Source organism: Macaca mulatta, chromosome 14, assembly GCF_049350105.2.
Source record: "Macaca mulatta isolate MMU2019108-1 chromosome 14, T2T-MMU8v2.0, whole genome shotgun sequence".
Taxonomy (NCBI): domain Eukaryota; kingdom Metazoa; phylum Chordata; class Mammalia; order Primates; family Cercopithecidae; genus Macaca; species Macaca mulatta.
In genome coordinates this window covers 43127717-43148560 of record NC_133419.1, presented here as the reverse complement: position 1 = coordinate 43148560, position 20844 = coordinate 43127717, and the positions used below count along the sequence as shown (strand labels likewise).

At 34.8% G+C, this 20844-nt stretch overlaps 1 protein-coding gene across 8 annotated transcripts in view; it reads left to right on the top strand.

The window, feature by feature from the left end:
- ANO5 (anoctamin 5) overlaps nucleotides 1-20844 on the top strand; it is a 100108-nt gene that overhangs the window by 53375 nt on the left and 25889 nt on the right. For all 8 annotated transcript variants that reach the window (XM_077964826.1, XM_077964824.1, XM_077964825.1 and 5 more), the window contains 8 exons: nucleotides 7537-7671; nucleotides 8041-8146; nucleotides 8251-8311; nucleotides 12683-12834; nucleotides 14976-15050; nucleotides 16816-17038; nucleotides 19699-19868; nucleotides 20522-20619. In XM_077964826.1, coding sequence (XP_077820952.1) covers nucleotides 7537-7671; nucleotides 8041-8146; nucleotides 8251-8311; nucleotides 12683-12834; nucleotides 14976-15050; nucleotides 16816-17038; nucleotides 19699-19868; nucleotides 20522-20619 — 1020 coding nt within the window. The remainder of the gene's footprint in view (nucleotides 1-7536; nucleotides 7672-8040; nucleotides 8147-8250; nucleotides 8312-12682; nucleotides 12835-14975; nucleotides 15051-16815; nucleotides 17039-19698; nucleotides 19869-20521; nucleotides 20620-20844) is intronic.

The following is a 20844-nucleotide window of genomic DNA, read 5'->3' as shown; positions in this document are numbered from 1 at the left end:
ATGTAATGGCCTTCTTTGCCCTTCTTAATTCTTGTTGGTTTAAAGTCTGTTTCATCTGATAGAATAGAGACTCCTGTTGTTTTTGTTTTCCATTTAGATGGTAGATCTTTCTCCATCCCTTTACTTTGAACCTGTGAGTGTCATTATACATGAGACGGGTCTCTTAAAGACAGCAGACAGTTGGGTCTTGTGTTTTTATCCAGCTTGCCACTCTATGTCTTTTACATGCAGTGTTTCGACAATTTATATCCAGTGTTAGTATTAATATGTGAGATTTTGATCTTGTCATCACGTTGTTAGCTTGTTGTTTTGTGGACTTGATTGTATAGTCTCTTTATAGTGTCTCTGGACTATGTGTTTAACTGTGTTTTGTGATGGCAGGTATTGTTCTTTCATTCCATGTTTAGTACTCCTTAAGGACCTCTTGTAAGCCTTGTAGAGTGGTAAAAAGCTATCTCAGAATTTGCTTGTCTAAGAAGGATTTTATTTCTCCTTCACTTAGGAAGCTTAGTTTGTTGGGATATGAAATTCTTGGTTAGAATTTCTTTTCTTTAAGGATGCTACAAATAGGCTTCCAATATCTTCTGACTTGTAAGATTTCTGCTGACAGGTCTGCTGCTAGCCTGATGGGCTTCCATTTGTATGTAATCTGACCCTTCTCTCTAGCTGCCTTTAAATTTTTTTTGTTTGTGTTGAACTTGGTGAGTCTGATGACTGTGTGCCTTGGGGATATAGTGTCTCATTAGGGTTCTCCATCTTTCTTAAATTTGTGTATCAATTTCTGGTGGGATTGGGGACATTTTTATAGACTATATCCTCAAATATTTTTTCCAGATTGTTTACTTTCCTGTCTCAGGAATGCCAATAAATCATAAGTTTGGTCTCTTCATATAATTCTAAATTTCTTGGAGGTTTCGTTCTTTTTTTTGTTTGTTTTTTCACCTTTGTCTGGCTCAGTTGATTTGAAGAACTGGTTTTTGAGCTCTAAGATTCTTCCTCAGCTTGGTCTATTCTGATATTAATACTTCCTACCATATTATGAAATCCTTGTAGTGATTGCTTCCTTTCCAGAAGTTCAGTTTTGTTTTTTCCTAAAATGGCTATTTCATCTTTCAGCTCTCAGATTGTTTTACTGGATTTCTGGATTACTGGATTGGGTTTTAACTTTTTCTTGATTCTCAGTGAGTGTCATTTCCATCTAGATTCTGAATTCTATGTCTGTCATTTCTGTCGTTACCATCTAGTTAAGAACCATTGCTGAGAAGTTCATTTGGAGATAAGGGGACACTGACTTTTTGATTTTCCAGAGTTCTTGCACTGAATCTTTTTCGCCTGAGAGGGCTGGTGTTCCATTAACTGTAGTGTAAGTTAAGTATAATCAATTGGCTTCATTACTGGGTATTTTCAGAGAGCCAAGGCTCTGTACAGGGTCTTTGTGGCAGGATTCTTGCCTTGAGTTTCACAGTTTTGTATATTGGCAGTGTTTTTGGTGTTGTAATTTGGGCTATTATCCAGTAGATGGCACTTAGGAGTAAGAGCCAGCAAATAGGCTCCGCCTTGCAGCGCTTCAGTATTTCTGCCTGTTCACAGCAGTGCTCTGTGGTGGGGTGAAAAGAGAGATGACCCTCTCTCCTTCCTGGTATGCTTCGGGATCCTGGGAGAGCCCCTTCTGATCACTGGCACTCTGTCTGTATTACCTTTGTTACTTGCTAATTTCAGTATTACTTCTGATATGATCTGATACGATTTATAATTTGCTCTACTTATCTCTGGTGTTCAATCAATTTTTGTTTTATATCTTTCCACTCTTCTCTATTCCTTTTTTTAGTTTTTATGTTTCTGGGGTTTTCTTGTATCAGCAAATATTTATTTGAGAAGAGTTCACTCCGTTTTTAGGTTTTTATTACAGTATTATTCAATTTCATGTTATTTGGGGAGAATTATCAAACTAAATAATTTACTTCACATTTTTGACTTTGTTTTTGTTTTACATTTTTTTGTGGATGTGGTCTACATATTTCAATTTGTTTTTAATTTATGAACAGAGTTTCTAGCACTAGAATGCCCTTCTCTGTTAGTCCATCACACATTCTCAAAATATTGTCTGTAGACACATTTTCTGCAGTGTTAAAAATGTCATTTTCATCATTGTGTGCCTGTGTTTTGACTCTGGCTCATTGCATGAGGTCAGGGGTAGCATTTTTTACTTGTGGCATCATGTTGGCACTCAAAAAGTTTTAGATTTTGGAGAATTTTGTATTTTGAATTTTCAGATGAGGAATGCTCAACCTGGTGAATGGGAGTGAGGGAGAATCTGTTTCTGTGTGTGCTGGACCTGAAGCTTCCTGTGAGTCTCAGAGCTGTGGGCACCCATCTTCCCTTGCCCTGCGAAGCCTATTTCTTTCATTTCTTTTTTTTTTTTTTTTCCTTTTAACTAGCATTTAATTTTACAGAGTTTGACCTTATAGAACCTCAAAATAAGGTACTTACTTGTTTTCACATAACATATCTTAAACCTGTGGAATCTTTAGGTTAGCACGATTAAAGCACCTGCCATCAAAAATGCATTTTACAGTCTCTCCATGGCTGTATGTTCCAAAACTTAGCTGAGTTGAGGTATCAGAAAAGTTCCATTGTAGATGGTCAGTAATCCGGGCAAGATGTTGACAGTAACCAGGAGATCCAGAAGTAAGAAGGTTCTATATAATGTCCTCAAAGCCTGGTGAGCCTCTTAATCTAGCTCTTGGCCTTTTAATTTAGCCCTTGCCTCAGGGTTTTCAATTATGCTGTTGTAGGTTTTGTTTGTTTGTTTTTGTTTTTGTTTTTGTTTTTGCACACAACCAGAGCTGGCTAATTTTTGTATTTTTAGTAAGGACAGGGTTTCACCGTATTGGTCAGGCTGATTTTGAACCCCTGACCTCGTGATTCACCCACCTTGGCCTCACAAAGTGCTGGGATTACAGGTGTGAGCCACCGCGCCTGGCCATGGGTTATTTTTTTAAAGAATTGTTTTTAATTTTACAATAAAAGAAGTTAGTGGAAAAGTAGTATTTGTTTTACAAGAAATCCCATTTACAGAAAGGAATATTGTGATAAATATTGAACAAGATTGTTTCCTGAAAAGTAATTTTCTCCCTCTGTTCCCTTCCTCATTTCTGTCCCTTCTCCTTCTTTTCCTAATTCCTTACCCTCTAGTTATGACCTTGGACAAACTACTTTTTTTTTTTTTTTGCAGGTTTTCTTTTTTCTTTTTATTATTATTATTATTATTATACTTTAAATTCTAGGGTACATGTGCATAACGTGCAGGTTTGATACATATGTATACTTGTGCCATGTTGGTGTGCTGCACCCATTCCAACTCTCCTCTCTTATTTCCTTTTTTTCTGTTTACTGCCACTCCTCCAAGGAGTACCAGTCTTCTCTTTGTATCTGATTCTTCTCAAGAAATATTGCTTTTCTCAGGCTGCCACTTCCAGTCCTGCTCTTTTCAGATTGTTTCTTATAGATTACAAATGACCAAATCCCAACATATATTCTGCATTAGGGGATTTAGTTAAACTTTTCTCTAGGCGTTATTTTAGCTGTATTTCTTTATGTTTCCCACCCTACTTTACATTTTTCCCCTATAATTTCTTAAACATCCCCACCTCTCTCCTGTATCTTAGGTTTGTAGTAGCAGGTGTTGAAGTTGTGTTTATTTCCTTACTTACAGGTAATTTGATGATCATGATGTTCTGTGTCATAATACTGAAGGCCTGTATTGAGTTTGGATTTTTTTTCCTCTCCTTGTTGATTTCATGGGTTTTAGTAAAGGTTTTATGGGTAGACCTGGTAAAAGTTAAAATATTCTTAACATAGAAAGAATTTGCCTGTAATCTCAGCACTTTGGAAGGCCAAGGCAGGCACATCAGTTTAGGTCAGGAGTTTGAGACGATCCTGGTCAACATGGTGAAACCCCGTCTCTATTTTTAAAAATAATAATAATAATACAAAAATTACCCCAGTGTGGTGGCACACATACCTGTTAGCTACTTGGGAGGCTGAGGCAGTAGAATTGCTTGAACCCGAGAAGCAGAAGTTGCAATGAGCAGAGATCACACCACTACACTCCAGCCTAGTACAACGGAGTGAGACCCTGTTTCAAGAAGAAAAAAAGAAAAGAAAGAATTTATTCATAGATGCATAATTACAATTTACACATTTATTTTAATGAGACTTTATTAAGCATCACTACATATCAAGTAAGATACTGTGCCTACAAAGATAATCAGATTGTGGTTTCCTAACATGAATTTGTTTGCAGGAACACACACAAATGCATATTAGTTACAGCACAGTAATACTCCAAACAAAATACAGAGGGAAAAGCACCTATCTTCATGACAACCTCTAGGAAAGCTTCACAGTGTTCATTCTTGAACTATGTCTTGAAAGATAAGTAGCAGGATAGTAGGTAAAGAAGTTAGGTAAGAATATCTCAGGCAAAGAGAACACACAAGAGCACTGTGTGTTTAGTTCTTCATGTAGGAGTGTCGGCAAAGGAGATTTGAATGTTTACCAGGAACAAAATCCTGAAGGATAATGCTGAAGTAAAAAGATGAAGCTTTGAAGGAAGAAAAGGATATTGCTCAGTTTTTACTTTAGAAACATCATTTTATTGGAAACAAAAGATAATTTAGATGGATATAAGATTGAACTCAGGGAAGTAAGGAGGTTGTTAAAATTGTTCAGCAATAAATATTAGAAGTCTTTTCAAGGCATTGGCAACGGGAAGGAGAGGAGACTATGAATTAGAAAAATATTTTTATGACAGAATTCATTGGACCTAATGGATTGTTGGATACGGAGGATAAAAATAAGGAAGACAGCATGATAGGGTGTCTAGAAAGAGATACAGTTTATAGGAATCTGAGTTCCTAGATTTCACATATTTCATGTTACGTCTACATCAGACATCACTTTCGTGTCCAGATATCTGGAACTGGCTTTTCTGCCTTTTGAGCACAGATAATTTTGTCACATTAGATAATAATTTTGGGGAAGATGGCAATGCCAAGATTGAAAAAAATGGGCTGATAGAGCATATAAAATTGAAGACTGATCACTGGCACATCAGGTCTATCAGCTCATTTTTTTCCTTCCAGCTTACACTTCATGTAACGTTTTTTGATATCCATATGTTGTATGTTAACGCTTAGAAATAAAATTGAAATACTGCCACATACTAAATAGCATAGACTAAATACAGTGTGGTACGGATAATGTTATTACAATGTGAGGATAATACTGAAGCTAAGTTTCTCAGATGTTTATGGATTCATTGTAAAAATAAATCACTTTAGAAATAAAGTTTGCATTTATTGATTGATTTCTCAAGATTGTATTCAATTTAATTCTATCATCATTCTTTTGATTATTTACTATGTTTTCGACTAAGTAGTACATCTTGGAAATACAAAATGAGGGCAGTCCCCTCACACAGTATCTTGCAACCAATATTACTGAATCTCTTCTACCTATCAGATGCTATATTAGATGGTGCAGTGCCACAATCAGTTGAAAGTCTAGTAAGTAAAATGGACAGGTTAAAAAAGATCATAGATTTAAATATATGGCATATTTTTCTAAAAAATAATACTCAAAAGAAGTCTCTCCCTATATTTGAGCTTTTATAGTGTCTCATGTTATTAGATTTCTCTTATTTTCTTAGTTATGACCAACAAGATAGTTTAAATTAAATATTAAATGTGATTTCAATAATGTATACATTTTAACCATATTGCAAGTCTAATAAATATCTCTTGCTTTCTGAGATCCTGAAAGATTATTTAGTGTTAATCTGTTACTGTTAGACACCCAAGTCCAAAATTTAGTAAAATAATTTGTATATTTCCACATGTAATAAATACTTGCCTGATTTCATTTAGTAAATTCTCAGCAGTTTCTCTTTTTGACAGGTCTAGAGTTCTTGAGGGATTTTATTTTTTATGCTGAAGGAATAAGAATTGTGACAATCAAAAAGGAGAAAAAAGTAGTACTTTAAAACTAAGGTTGTTGAAATATCCAGTTTCCTTATGAATTATTAAAGAATGTTTAAGTCTATAGCAATAATGTTGATATTATATTTCTAATAACATTGATTCTGTAATTTTTAAAACATTAAAATAGACATGGTAAACAGTAAATTTCATAAAATATATGTTTGTACTTTTTTCTGATTTTGATGTTATGTACTATCACAGTATTTTCTACATTTTTCAGCAAAAAACTGGGAGAAACAAAGTTCATTCACTCTAAGTATGAGTAAGCTAAGGAAGTTGTGAATGGCAGATTAACAGGGGAATATTATAGCATTGTAATTTAATTTAAAGTTTATAGTGATCTGGAAAACCAAATTAGGGAAATTAACAATGCAAAAATGTTCATCATCACTGAAAAGCATGAAAAAAGACAGGATAAGCAGAAAGATATCTGCTTATTTTAAGAGTGTTGAAATATGAAGAGTGGGAGGTTCAATAAAATTAATATTGTATATGATAAATATATTTTAAAATATCATTGTGAAAAAACATTTATAACTGTTATGTTCAGATATGTGTTCTTGTTGAGCATATATATAAATTACAATTTAATATTAAGTACTTTCATAGAATCATATAGCACGCTACTAGAACACAAAAGGTATCACATCTTTTTGCCTAGGAAACTGTGGAAAGACTCACAGATTTGGTGAGCTGGGATCTATATGAACAAGGAGGAGGATTAATCAGGTTAAACAGCAACAATAACAAGAAAACCTGACTTTCTGAGGAGGAGAAAACTACTTTCTCTCATTGCTAAATGGGGTACTCGGTTAAAAACAAAATACTCGGTTGCGAGAATTAAAAGGTTGTGCCAATAAATGCTGTCACTTTTCAGTTCTTTGAAAACCAAGAGCTGAGCTCCATATTTCATAGAATTTTGCTAAAGTAGTCATGTTTAATTCCTTGGCCTGCTACCTATGTTATAATCCTGTAAACTTCCAAGATTCAGACTTGGAGAAAGATGGAAATGTGTACCTACAATGTGGTCAGAGAAATGTTTTCAGTTTTAGAAAGAGGGATAAAGCAAAAGTCCATGCAGATTTTGGATATGGTTTTGATTTGTTAAGTTCATTCCTAGAAATTACATTGTAGAATATTCTGTAGTTTATTTAAAGACCATTTAAATTATCTTTATAATACAGAGGCTTTCCAAATTATCTTATTTAAATTGTAAATTTAAATTCCATTTAATTGACTTTCTACTTATATCCGTTATCCCTTTTAATCCTTGTATCAGCCCTTTCACTATGGAATAAGTACTATCTTGTGTTAAAACATGATAATGATATGGAAACTGAAGTTTAAAGAGTTGAGTAACTTCACCAAAATTATATGTCTAGAAAGCAATGGAGCCAAAATTAGAATATATGCCTGTCTGAATAAAAAATCAAGGCTCTCTGTACTATAACATTCTTCCATATTCTGATTCTGTTTTTACTCTTTTCAACAGGAATTATTATGGAGAAAAAATTGGTATCTATTTTGTCTTTCTTGGATTTTACACAGAAATGCTATTCTTTGCAGCTGTAGTTGGCTTAGCTTGTTTTATTTATGGTTTATTATCAATGGAAGATAACACAAGCAGGTAAGTGCACCTGAGTTGCCCAGATAGAGAAAACGTCTTTATCTTGTGCCAAACGAAGCTGTTGTTATTCTTTCCCTGGTGTTTCCTTCAGAATGTTTCCTTATAGCAGCAGATAATTGATGTTTTCCAAAAACTACTCAAACATAACAGTAGCCTCTCACCTGGTGCTTTATGGAAAATCTGTTTTTAATGATGGGCTCTGAAAAGTCTACTCCTCAAAGCATGACTTGACCCACTATAGAAATTGCTGCTTGATTGCCCCCTCTATTATATGTGAGAAGTTATATAAGTAGTTGTTCTAATAAGAACAGCTTGGACTTTTACCTAAACGCCTATCACTTTTCAGTAACTTGGCTGTTCCTCTTGCAGCACTGAAATCTGTGACCCTGAGATTGGTGGTCAGATGATCATGTGCCCACTCTGCGATCAAGTGTGTGATTATTGGAGACTAAATAGTACGTGTTTGGCTTCAAAGGTATGTATACATTGTAATATCTTGAAAAGGCTTTGAATTTTCCTCCTTTTCATTACATTTAGTACTAAATTATCTTTGTGTTATTGTTATTGTTATTTTTACAGTTCTCCCATTTGTTTGATAATGAGTCAACAGTGTTCTTTGCAATATTCATGGGAATTTGGGGTGAGTAAATAGTCCCATAAAGAAACAGCTTTCTTCCTATTAATGTGTTGTTTTGTCTCCATATAACATATGACAGATGAAATATCTTACATACCAAATGTGGTTTTAGATCATTGGGTCTTTGTTAGCATTAATACAGTGATGGAGTGCATATTAGTGGCCATTGGTTCTTGGTCCACAAAGGTCTCTATTAAACATCAGCTCATTTCTCATTTCTCATAATTTTTGAAACATCAAATACATTAATTTCTCACTGTCTTTCAGTGCCATGTTAAAAACAGGCTCAAAAAGTACTTAATTCAGGAGAGAGTAAACAAATATTTTGTGGCTGGAAGACATTGAGTCATGTATACAAACTGGAACAAGGATCAAAAACTTGAGGACTAATGAACATTTATTTCATCTAAATTGTCAAGTTATAGTTTCCACTTCCACATTCATTCATTAAAAACCTTCATATAAAGTGGAATTTCCCTTAATTTTGAAAATGCCCTGCCCAGGACTTCATATTTTCCGTTTCATTTGGAAAGTTAAAGTGTCATGAAGTTTTTCCTATCATTAGCAAGGAAAATATGTTCTGTAAGAATAACTTTGTTAGAAGAGACCTAAAGACTGGTCTAAAATATATCACAAAACTTGGAATTCGTGGGTGTAAATTAGACATTTTTCTCAATTAAAAAACACCTCTAACAAACACAAATATGTGCCATTCAAAACTGGGCAAGGGTGGCCTGGTGCGGTGGCTCACGCCTATAATCCCAGCACTTTGGGAGGCCAGGTGGGCGGATCACAAGGTCAGGAGATCGAGACCATTCTGGCTAACATGGTGAAACCCCGTCTCTACTAAAAAATATCAAAAAAAATTAGCCGGGTGTGGTGGCAGGCGCCTGTAGTCCTAGCTACTCGGGAGGCTGAAGCAGGAGAATGGCGTGAACTCGAGAGGTGGAGCTGCATGCAGTGAACCCAGATCACACCACTGCACTCCAGCCTGGGGGACAAAGCAAGACTCCATCTCAAAAACAAAAAACAAAAAACAAAAAATACAAAAAACTGGGCAAGGGCTGCATTATCCAGGCAAATAACATCAAAATTTTTAGGTATTTGTGCAAAGCAGAGGGATTTATGGATTTCTCTCATTTCTGCTTGGCTGCTGTGGTCTGAAGAGAGCACCCTAGATTCAAAGAGAACAAAGAATCTAGAAATCTTATTAATGGTTTAACAGCAACCCCAGTTTTTGTAAGTTGTTGTATATACATCTATTTATCATGAGGCTGCCAAATCCTACCTCTCCTTACTTGGAATCGAAAATGAATGATAGGTGCATGATTAAAACAAATGCATTGTGAGAATTTTCCATTGTTTCCATGGAGAGAAATTGTGCACCAACACCTGCCTTATATTACATCATAAATAGAAGAGTGGGTGTGTGTGGAGCACCCCACAGCACTATCACAGCACTATTTGCAGTTACTTAATCACAAGTGAGACTGCTCACGTTTTTAATATTTACTGACCATTGGCTCTCCTTGATGTTTGAAGTATTTAATTTATTTTTATAATTCACAGGTACTTTTGTATAAGTACAGTAATCCTTTGTCTGCCACAGAAATTGCAAATATTTTTTTCAGTTTGTAATTTACATTTGATCTCATTCATAGTCAATGGACATTTTAATATATATTACTGGTCATAAAACTTTCCTTATGGTTTTTCTTGTTTTTGTGTTTCTTTAGAACACCTTTCCCACTCAGAGATAATGTAAGATGTTCACCTATGCTTTATTTCAGAAATTTAATGATTTCATTCTATTTATACTTTAATATAATTCAGCAACTAGTTTTTAAAGTTTCTACCCTGGAACAGGTACTATTCTAGGCAATAGGAATTTAAATATGCACATACATAGTCCTTGATTGTAAGACACATTTTTAGTGTACATGCCTCCATGATTGTCATTGTGTATAAGCCAGGTTCATCACTAGATTACTTGCTCCTTTGGTACAAACACCATGGCTTTCATCTCCATAGTTCCAGGGCTAGGCATATGGTATGTATTCAAATATATGTTGCATCAATGAATAATTTAAGTGCTAATTGTATTTCTTCTTAAAAATAAAAAAGGTCAATTCCTATTTAGGCATAAAATGTAAGGCCCAAACCAAGGGTCTCTTTAATTTCCTGAAATCCTTTTCAGGAAATATGTGAATCCTGTGATTCCTATATACTTATAATCACAAAAGTCCATAGAAATCATGGGAACAATTTTGGTTTTAGTCCATATCATTTCTCTTTCCTTACAGTACTCTTTTTGCTAGCTATTTTGTACCATCATTAATTTATCTCAAAATCCCTTCTATGTCAGCCAACTTTCTTATTTCTACTTCAGCATTAACAAACTTTGAGACAAAAAATTTTAAATGCTTAGTGTATTTAAAAGTTTTAGCATTATGTATATGACATCCAATCTCTTGCATAGCCATGGTAACCAAATACTGCTTCTAAAATTAATGGTAGTTGTCCTGTTGTGGTATAAACAAACAAGCAAATATTAAAATGTTTAACAGTACCAAGTTCAGGAAACTGTTCTCCCTGCTAACAATGTATTTACTGCATACAGCAGTAATGAAATTAATAGAGTAAAAGTTTCTGCCTCATGAAATTCACAACCAGTGTTAAATGATAGTATGAATAAGTGAATGAAATATAACCTATGGTTAAGAAAGTCACAATCTAATTGGGAAAGAATCTGAAGTCTACTTTCATAGAAGTGCATTGTAAATGCTGAGGGAGTACAGAGGAGGGCTGAATTACTTTTTGACTGGAGGAGTTATATGAGGTATCTAAAATAGCCAAACTCATGGAATCAAAGAGTGGAATTGTGGTTACCAGGGGTTGGAGGATTAGGAAATGAGCAGTTATTAATCAGTAAGCATACTTTAAAGTTTCAATTAAGCAAGATGAATAAGGTCTGTACAACATTGTGCTAATGGTCCACAATAATTAATTGTACACTTTAAAATTGTTAAGTAGTTAGTCTACAGTGTTCTTCCCACTTAATAAATGTTTAACTATTTCTTTAAAGTTTAAATAATGAGCAAAGGAAAACATAAGCCAATGTATACATGAGCAAATAAACAAAAAACCAACAGTCAGAAGATAGATATATTTGCACTGGAAAAATATATTTTGGAAGCTGAGACAGCAATTAAATGACTACAATGATAAAAATATAATTAGGATTTTAAAAAATGTATGGATATCCATAGTTCTTTACATTGTTTAAAAGGTAGTGAGTCAGAAAGTTGAATCTTTTATAGATGATAAAATCATAAGTTCATATTGGAGATGTTAGTATTCTCTTCCTAAGTATATCCCAATAGAAAGGCATGTATATGCACACCAGTAGATTACAAGAATGTTCACAGCAACACTATGTGTAATAGCAGGTATCTGGAAACAACTCAAATGTCTGTCAGTCCAAGAATATATAACCAGAATTGCAATTTAACCATACAGTTGAATACTATGCAGCAATGAAAATAAATGAATTTTCACTGCACACAGCAACAAAGTTGAACCAAAAAAAAAAAAAAAAGCTTGACACGAAAAACTATCAGTTGTATACCATTTATGTAAATCCATTTGTAATGGAATATTTTTTATATTGGTGCTGATTATATGGGTATATTTATTTTGTAATGTTTTTTGAATTGTACTTTTATATTTTGTGTACTTTTCTGTAAATATATATTCTTCAATTGAAAGTTGATAATTCCAGCACTCGGGGGGGGCTGAGGTGGAAGGATCACTAGAGGCCAGAGGTTTGAGACCAGCCTGGGTGACAGAAGGAGACTCAAATAAAGACATGAAAAGAAAGCTGAAGTTTTGTGTGTATACATAATATATGTATTTTAAAAGAGAGAGTAATTGTGCTGGGGATTGACTTTTATGCTTCCTAGGTATATTTCCCTAAGCCTGAGAAAGCAGTACAATGACTTAAATGATTTCCATAAAAGATAAAAGATACATGCAAAAAAAAATTCAGTGTTAATAAAAAGCTAATTTTAAATATTACTTCAAATTATCTGAATGAAGAAATCTATTAATATGTCTGAAAATAATTCTTGCTTGGACCACTGACCAAGAAATTAATTTAAATTTTTGTATGAGTTTTTTTTCAGTGTGTTATCGGATACACAATATTATGCCAACATTAATAATTGATGAAGTTTTAATCAAACACAACAGTGAAACAATAGCCACCTGAAACATGTGAACCATCCTGCAACCAAAGCGATTAAAGGGAAAAGTTGAAAAAGTTTTTAACTTTTTTTTATATCTTTTTTAATATATATATTTGTTTACCTGTAGTCACCTTATTTTTGGAGTTTTGGAAACAACGACAAGCCAGACTGGAATATGAGTGGGACCTGGTGGACTTTGAAGAGGAACAGCAGCAGCTTCAGCTGAGACCAGAATTTGAAGCTATGTGTAAACACAGGAAATTGAATCCAGTGACCAAGGTAGACTAGAATACTGTGAAATGGGCAGCATATCTCAATGGACACACTGCCATAGGTTTCTTCTCATATAATCATAGTTTAATTTGCCTTTAAAGTATTCTGCAACATATAAATGACATAAACTACTTGTCTCTAATATACATACATGTATATAAATACATATATATGAATGTATATATATGAAAATTTTCAAACACTTTCAAATGTAGATAGAAATGTATAATGAACCACATGGATGAACCCATCACTCAGAATTAATCATTTTTAATTCATGGACAATCTTGTTTCATTCATACTCATACTCCTTTGTGTCACTAAATTATTTTGAAACAAATCCAAGGCATAATAACATTAAACTAAGTTCAAAAAGGAAAATAGTGTGTATGCTGTGGGTTTTGTATATAAATGTATAGACATTGAAATGATCCTAAGTGATATATAAAAATTAACATAGTATTTATATTAAGATTGAGGTCTTATGAGTGATTGTTTTATTAGATTAACTTTTCTTCACATGGCCCCTTTTAATTAATTATATTGACAATCATTGTATTGGTGTGTGGGGGAAGAAGTCTATGTATTAGAATGCTTAGCTGACAAACCAGCTGTATGTTCTTAACTGAGTTGTTTAACTTTTTGGTACCTCACTTTTTTCATGTGAAAATGGAAGTGCTTTCCTTTAAAGACCAGAATCTTGGTTACATATTTTTCGAGCCCCTATTTTTCCATAATCTACAATCACTGTGTTTCCTGCTGCTATTTAAAAGAAAATAATATGTGTCCCAAATACACTCTCTTCAGTAGAATTCCCTCTTCTCTTCAGAAAACTCTTCTTGCAATGTAACATTTAAAATTATTTTCACCATTTAGGCTTCACTAAACAATTACTAAGTTTCATTGGAAGATCACAAAAACATCTCCAAAGAGCATGAAAGCATCTCAGAAAATACATTAACAATTTGGGTGGCAGTTTGAAATTAAGAAAATATATTAAAAGATATTGACAGAATAATGACATGATGTTTATTCCTATTTCATGAGATAAAAAAATAAAACAAAAGCAGTCCCATCAGCTTTGCCAAAAATTAACAGAAAAAAAATGTATTGAATGCTTACATTTGAATCCGGTTGAAAAGCCATATGTATTGATTCATTGTGAATCATTGACTTCACTTAGCTTTCGTGGTTTAGAAATCAAGAAACAGAATTTTTTATGTATTTATTTATTTATGTATTTATTTTTAATTATTGCAGTGCTTCTTCAGTGTTTAAGGGCAACCAGAACCGTCACATTTAAGTCTGCATTGGGAACACACACGTGCACCCACACAAATATGCATACACATGCATGAGCACACATACATTGGGTGCATACATGAATATACATGTACACAATCACATATACACATACATCCACACACATTCTGAGGTCTGTAGGACTCTTGGACAGCCTACCCTGCCTGTTGAGAGTCGTATTTTTATTCAGAACACTCTTAAAATTCTTAAAATGTGAAATATTATGTTATAGAATTACATGATTTTGATTTCTGCTGACAGCTTTTTTTTTCTTTTATTATTTTTTGCCTCTTTTAGGTAAAATCTACTTGCTTCTTGATGTGCCTAAGAATGTCAGCTGTATAATCAATATCTTTCATTAATGACTCTTAAAGATTAAAGGTGGAAGTCTTGGCTCCTGAGCTATGTGGAAGAACACAGTTTATCTGAAAAATATAAAGAAAGCATCTAACATTATGCAGAGCAATTGCAGAGCAATGCAATTCGATTCAATTAGATAAAATTATAACACCATTAAACATCATAAAGCATGTCTGCCTAAGCAGCAACCTTCATTATTTGACTTTATTTACTGAGTGCCAGGCCCTAAACATCGTAATTCAGCATTTAGGAAATTGTGTGTATCCATTTTGTCTCATATCATGTGTAAAATACCCCATCTAGGACGCCTAGAGATTTCTCCTTCAAGAGAAGGAACCATTCCTATAATGTAGCTTTCCATGGCCTATAGTAGGCCCTTTTGGGAGGTTCCTGCTTTAACCGGGCTCTATGATATTGACTAGTGCTTGGAGTCTTGACTTAGAGGGGAGATTTTGAATTTCTTTGTGATTTCTTCAACATCACAGGAGATGGAACCTTACATGCCTCTATATGCACGTATTCCATGGTACTTTCTTTCAGGAGCCACAGTGACATTATGGGTGAGCATTTCTTTAAAAATTGCTATAATTTCTTCAACAGGTGATTAAATGAGCTATCTCAACAGTGTTATCTGCAATGTCTCTTGAGTCCTTCCTTTCCCTCTCCCTCCCTGGTCTTTTTATCTTGGTTATAGCTCTTACACAAAATAAACTGTAATTTATAGGGATTTTCCATAATTAAACTTTGGGAAAAGATCTCGAGGAAGATGAGATGCTTTGTCTTAAAGCCTGTCCCTCCCTGCCTCACAACACTTCATTTAAGTGATCACTTGAAATCAGGACAGAATAACAAACTTACTCTGATTCCAGACTCTTTGGTTAGTTTAGAAAAATCATGAATGTATATTTATTTCCACTTTATTTCCTGCTCTTCCTTTTTCCAAATGTGTTCCCTCTTAACAGTTAATGTTTAATTTTAGGAAAACAGGCAGTGTTACCTTCTAAGGGGTTAGTTAGCATGTTGAAATATAAATAATTGACAGTTGTAGATTATAGTTTAGACTCACTAGTCCATAAACCCCATATGATTTATCTTTAACAAGAAATGTTAAGGATAACATTTCTTGTTAAAGATAAATCAATTATTTTCATATTTTAAAACAGTAAAAATATGTTTTCTTAGATTATGTAATAATTATTAAGGAGATGTGATAAAATAAAACGGGGAGAATCATTAATTCAGGACTCTCTTTTGAGAAATCTGGAGTATATCCCCAGAAAATTTTCTGGTTTTGATTTCTAGTTTTCATTTAATTTGACTCATTTCCTCAACTTTTAGAATAAAATTTCTAATGATTGATAGAAAGCCATCTTTGTGCTTTTGCAATATTGGAAGTGTACAAAATTTATACAGAATCTATATAAATTTCTAAACTACCAGGCATATTAGAGCACTAATGGCAATATTCTGAGGGGAAGTGAAATGCAATATTGGCATGTATTTTTCTTAGGAAAATAAGTGATCTTGATTCTACATCTTCAACTTCAATGTAGAGCATGCATCAGCAAACATTTTCTGTAAAGGAGCCATATATATTTTTGGCTTTGTGCCACATATAGTCTCTGGAACATAATTGCCTTTACTTTTCTCTATAACCTTTAGAAATGCCAAAGAAGGCTGGGCACGGTTGCTCACGCTTGTAATCCCAGCACTTTGGGAGGCCGAGGTGGGCAGATCACGAGGTCAGGAAATCGAGACCATCCTGGCTAACACGGTGAAACCCCATCTCTACTAAAAATACAAAAAATTAGCCGAGTGTGGTGGCAGGCGCCTGTAGTCCCATCTACTAAGGAGGCTGAGGCAGGAGAATCGCTTGAACCCGGGAGGTGGAGCTTGCAGTGAGCCAACATTGTGCCACTGCACTCCAACTTGGGCAACAGAGTGAGACTCTGTCTAAAAAAAAAAAAATGCAAAAGAACATTCCTAACTTAAGGACCATATAAGATCAGGCAAGGCCACAGGCAGGATTTGGCCTTCTACTATAGGTTGCCACTCCCTACTAGAGAATAAGCCTAGAGGATGAACAATGAAGACATTTCTTTTAGACTTAACCAGCAGCTAGTATATGCCTTATCTTTAACCCTTTTACCTTGCCAGTGTTCACATCTTGCCATCTAGGGAAAGAGAGACTGACTTAGTTTCCTTTGCACATGAGACCTGCTAAACTTCATAAAATGAGATTAACAGAATAATCAATATGTTAGATATGTATTCCTAACAGAGATGAAGAGACCCAAATAGCAGTTCTTTGTTTTCCTTTCCCAGATGTCTCTTGTTGTCACCAGTATGGTAGCTGTAATTGTGTATCGCCTGTCAGTCTTTGCTACACTTGCTAGTTTCATGGAAAGTGATGCATCCTTAAAGCAGGTCAAAAGCTTCCTTACTCCTCAGATAACCACATCACTCACAGGATCATGCTTGAACTTTATTGTCATCTTGATCTTGAATTTCTTTTATGAAAAGATATCTGCATGGATCACAAAAATGGGTAAGCTCGCCAAATCATTAGTGTGATTCTGAAGAATGATTCTTATTGATGCTATATGTCTATTTTGGATCAGCTCCCCAGGAGTTCATTTTCAAAGGGTACCTTTTAAGGCAATTTTTCTCTATAGGTAGATTCGTATCTGCTATTTCAAAATTGCTTAAGAGCCACAATTCAAGGTCCATTATAACGGAAGCAGCAAAAAGAACTGGAAAAAAAATAAGAATTTGGACTCTATTTATCTTTCTGAGTATTCTTGTCTTAATTCTCCCTTGATGGGTCTAGCTGAATCCTAAGAAAAATAATCACTTTACTGAAGACACAGATAATTGTTATTTCATGTGTATGGTTCTTAGAAAGTATTGATTTTGGAAGTTATTCTGAAAAAACGGAAAAGTCAGCTTCTCCTAAATAAATCTAAATTTTAGTGCTTTTCTTTCTTACTGCCATCTCATAGAACTTGGATTATTTTCTTGTTAAAATATTAACATTTCTACTTAAAGCCACAAGGAAAGTAATCGAAAGGGATCACAGGTTAAGTGAGAGATTGAGTTAGGTAGAGCAGCACAGAGCACAGTCGCTTTTGCTCTTTTTCCTGGCAAGTTAGCAGTAAGATCGGAGACTCAAATCAAGGCATCAGCCTCTTCTCTGAGTTCACTCCAGGGCTCAAGCTCCTTTGAATCTGTTGTACATAGGCATCATGGCCGATGTCAAGCAAAAGACCACATTATTCAGTCAGCGCTGGAATGAGCACTGAGATGAGACTTTCATTATATACTATCTTCAAATTTGGAGTTCTCTCTCATTTTTACTTCTGCTGTTAACAGTGAGAAAATCACAGCAGATAAATTGCTTTTAAAAGCACCTAACCAAACACCGCATGTTCTCACTCATAGGTGGGAACTGAACAATAAGATCACTTGGACTCAGGAAGGGGAACATCACACACAGGGGCCTATCATGGGGAGGGGGGAGGGGGGAGGGATTGCATTGGGAGTTATACCTGATGTAGATGATGAGTTGATGGGTGCAGCACACCAACATGGCACAAGTATACATATGTAACAAACCTGCACGTTATGCACATGTACCCTACAACTTAAAGTATAATAATAATAAATAAATTTAAAAAATAAAAATAAATAAATAAAAATAAAAGCACCTAAAAACTCACTATTTTCCTCAGTGGGGAAAAAAAAATCATTCAAGTTCACATTACAAGTTTTGTAGGAATACAGCTACATTTCACTAAAATGGGGGAGTTATCTGTGTCTTTAAAATATTTTGTGATACTTTCAGTATTGCTGAAAATGTCATGATTTGGCTGGATCAGCTCATGCTACTGGGAGATCATCAGCTCAGGAAAACATACTTTTCTACATTTTTGTGCTTCATGACCCTCTATTGCAGGGTGAAGATAATTTAATAGTTTGTTATCTTTAGAATTCATTAAATGACAGATCATGCTCATGCATTTTAAATAAAGGAGAGGGAAAATGTGTACTATTTCTGCCACTATTTGCTAATCATATTATTTTCAAAATTAATATAGCCATTGAATTCATGAGAGGGCAACACAATTCTGTTGGAAATCATCCCTGCCCTTGACGTGATCTTATTTTCTTCAAACCTGATTGTAAACAGATGAGTTCTAGTGGCTTATAGGATAGCAGATAGTGTTTGGAGATGAGCATAAGTTTCTTATTTGGTGTATTATTTCGTTTTCTTATTTGGTGTATTAGTTCGTTTTCACACTGCTATAAAGATACTACCTGAGACTGGGTAGTTTGTAAAGGAAAGAGGTTTAATTGACTCACGGTTCACATGACTGGTGAGGCCTCAGGAAACTTAACAATCATGGTGGAAGGTAAAGGGGAAGCAAACACCTTCTTCATAAGGCAGCAGGAGAGAGAGAGAGTACATGGGGAAGTGCCACACCTTCAAACCATTAGCTCTCAATTGGCCGGGTGTAGTGGCTCATACCTGTAATCCCAGCCCTTTGGGAGGCCGAGGCGGGTGGATCACAAAGTCAGGAGCTTGAGACCAGCCTGGCCAACATGGTGAAACCCTGTCTCTACTAAAAATACAAAAAAATTAGCCAGACGTGGTGGCACACGTCTGTAGTCCCAGTTACTCAGGAGGATGAGGCAGGAGAATTGTTTGAACCTGGGAGGCAGAGGTTCCAGTGTGCCAAGATCGCACCACTGCACTCCACCTGGGTGACACAGTGAGATTCCATCTCAAAAATAAATAAATAAATAAAACCATGAGCTCTCTTGAGAATTCACTCAACACCAAGAGAACAGCATGGGGGAAACCACCCCCATGATTCAATGTCCTCCCACCAGGTCCCTCCCTTGACACGTGGGAATTACAATTTGACATGAGATTTTGCTTGGGACAGAGTGCCAGACCATATCATCTGGGTTTGAATTTCAAATTCTGTGTAACCCCAAGACAAGAATGCTGTCTCTCTGACTGTGGTAATAACAGCTTCCTAGGCTTTTCCAGTGGTTAGTTTAATACAAAGTGTATAACAGAAAATCTAACACAAATCTGTAGTTACTTGATGTTCACTTGTCCCAGGGAGTACGAAGTTCAAGGAAAAATAAAAAGATGCACTGAACGATTTTTTTTTTTTTTTTTTTTTTTTTACTTAATAGAAATTCCTCGAACATACCAGGAGTATGAGAGCAGTCTTACCTTGAAAATGTTCCTGTTTCAGTTTGTAAATTTTTACTCATCCTGCTTCTACGTAGCTTTCTTTAAAGGGAAGTTCGTAGGCTATCCCGGAAAATACACATATTTATTTGATGAGTGGAGAAGTGAAGAGGTAAGAATTTCCTTAAGAGGTGAGGTGAGGTGTGTAGCTTCAATACCTCAGTATTAACCACTTTCTGTGTGCCAAGCACTGATTCACATGCAAAAAAATTACAAAAGATACCTAGACACTGACTGTACCCATAGAGAGTATTGTTCACAGATGAATCCTGTCATTTGATAAACTTCTCAGTTTATTTTTGAGCAAGAAGTTACATTTTGCCAATGGTTTGGCAGTAAAATATGAGACATAAAATGACATAAAGTCTTTATTCCTAAAAATTTCCTGCAAGGGAAGACTGATTACTTTCTGTAGAAATGGTTCTACTATAGGTAGTAGAGTTAGAACAGATCCATGGTTTCCAAATTTTGGAGAATGGAAGATATAACAACTCCCAACCCTAACCCAGATATAAAGACTTAGAATTTTCTAAGAATGAGATCCAGAAATCTGTGTTTTTTAACACAGTTCACAGATGAATCTAATGCAGCTAGCCCGGCACTGGTCTGTGATCAGGTTTGGAGCTATTGGACTAAATATCTCTTAACCCTTCCAACCAAAACCTCGAGATTCTAATCTTATGGTTTAGGGTTTCCTTTAGATGTTGCAAATTTCCATCTTTTTGATCATTCAATTCTGTTTTCTCCCATCTTGCTTCTGACTAGTGTGATCCTGGAGGCTGTCTTATAGAATTGACAACGCAACTGACCATTATAATGACCGGAAAACAGATTTTTGGAAACATTAAAGAAGCCATTTATCCGTATGTATGACTTACAAGCTTTTTATTTGATTTAAGTAACCATGAGAGATTTCCTCTGGAACAAGATGGAATTTTTTGATTATCATGATGCCTTCGTTAGAAAATGTTTAAGCCAAAAGAAAGCTTTATTTTTAATCAACAGTGAAGGTTGCATTAAGGTAATATAAACTCTTATTTTTATTTATTTATTTATTTTGGTTCCATGGCTGGCAAGGTTTTAAAAAT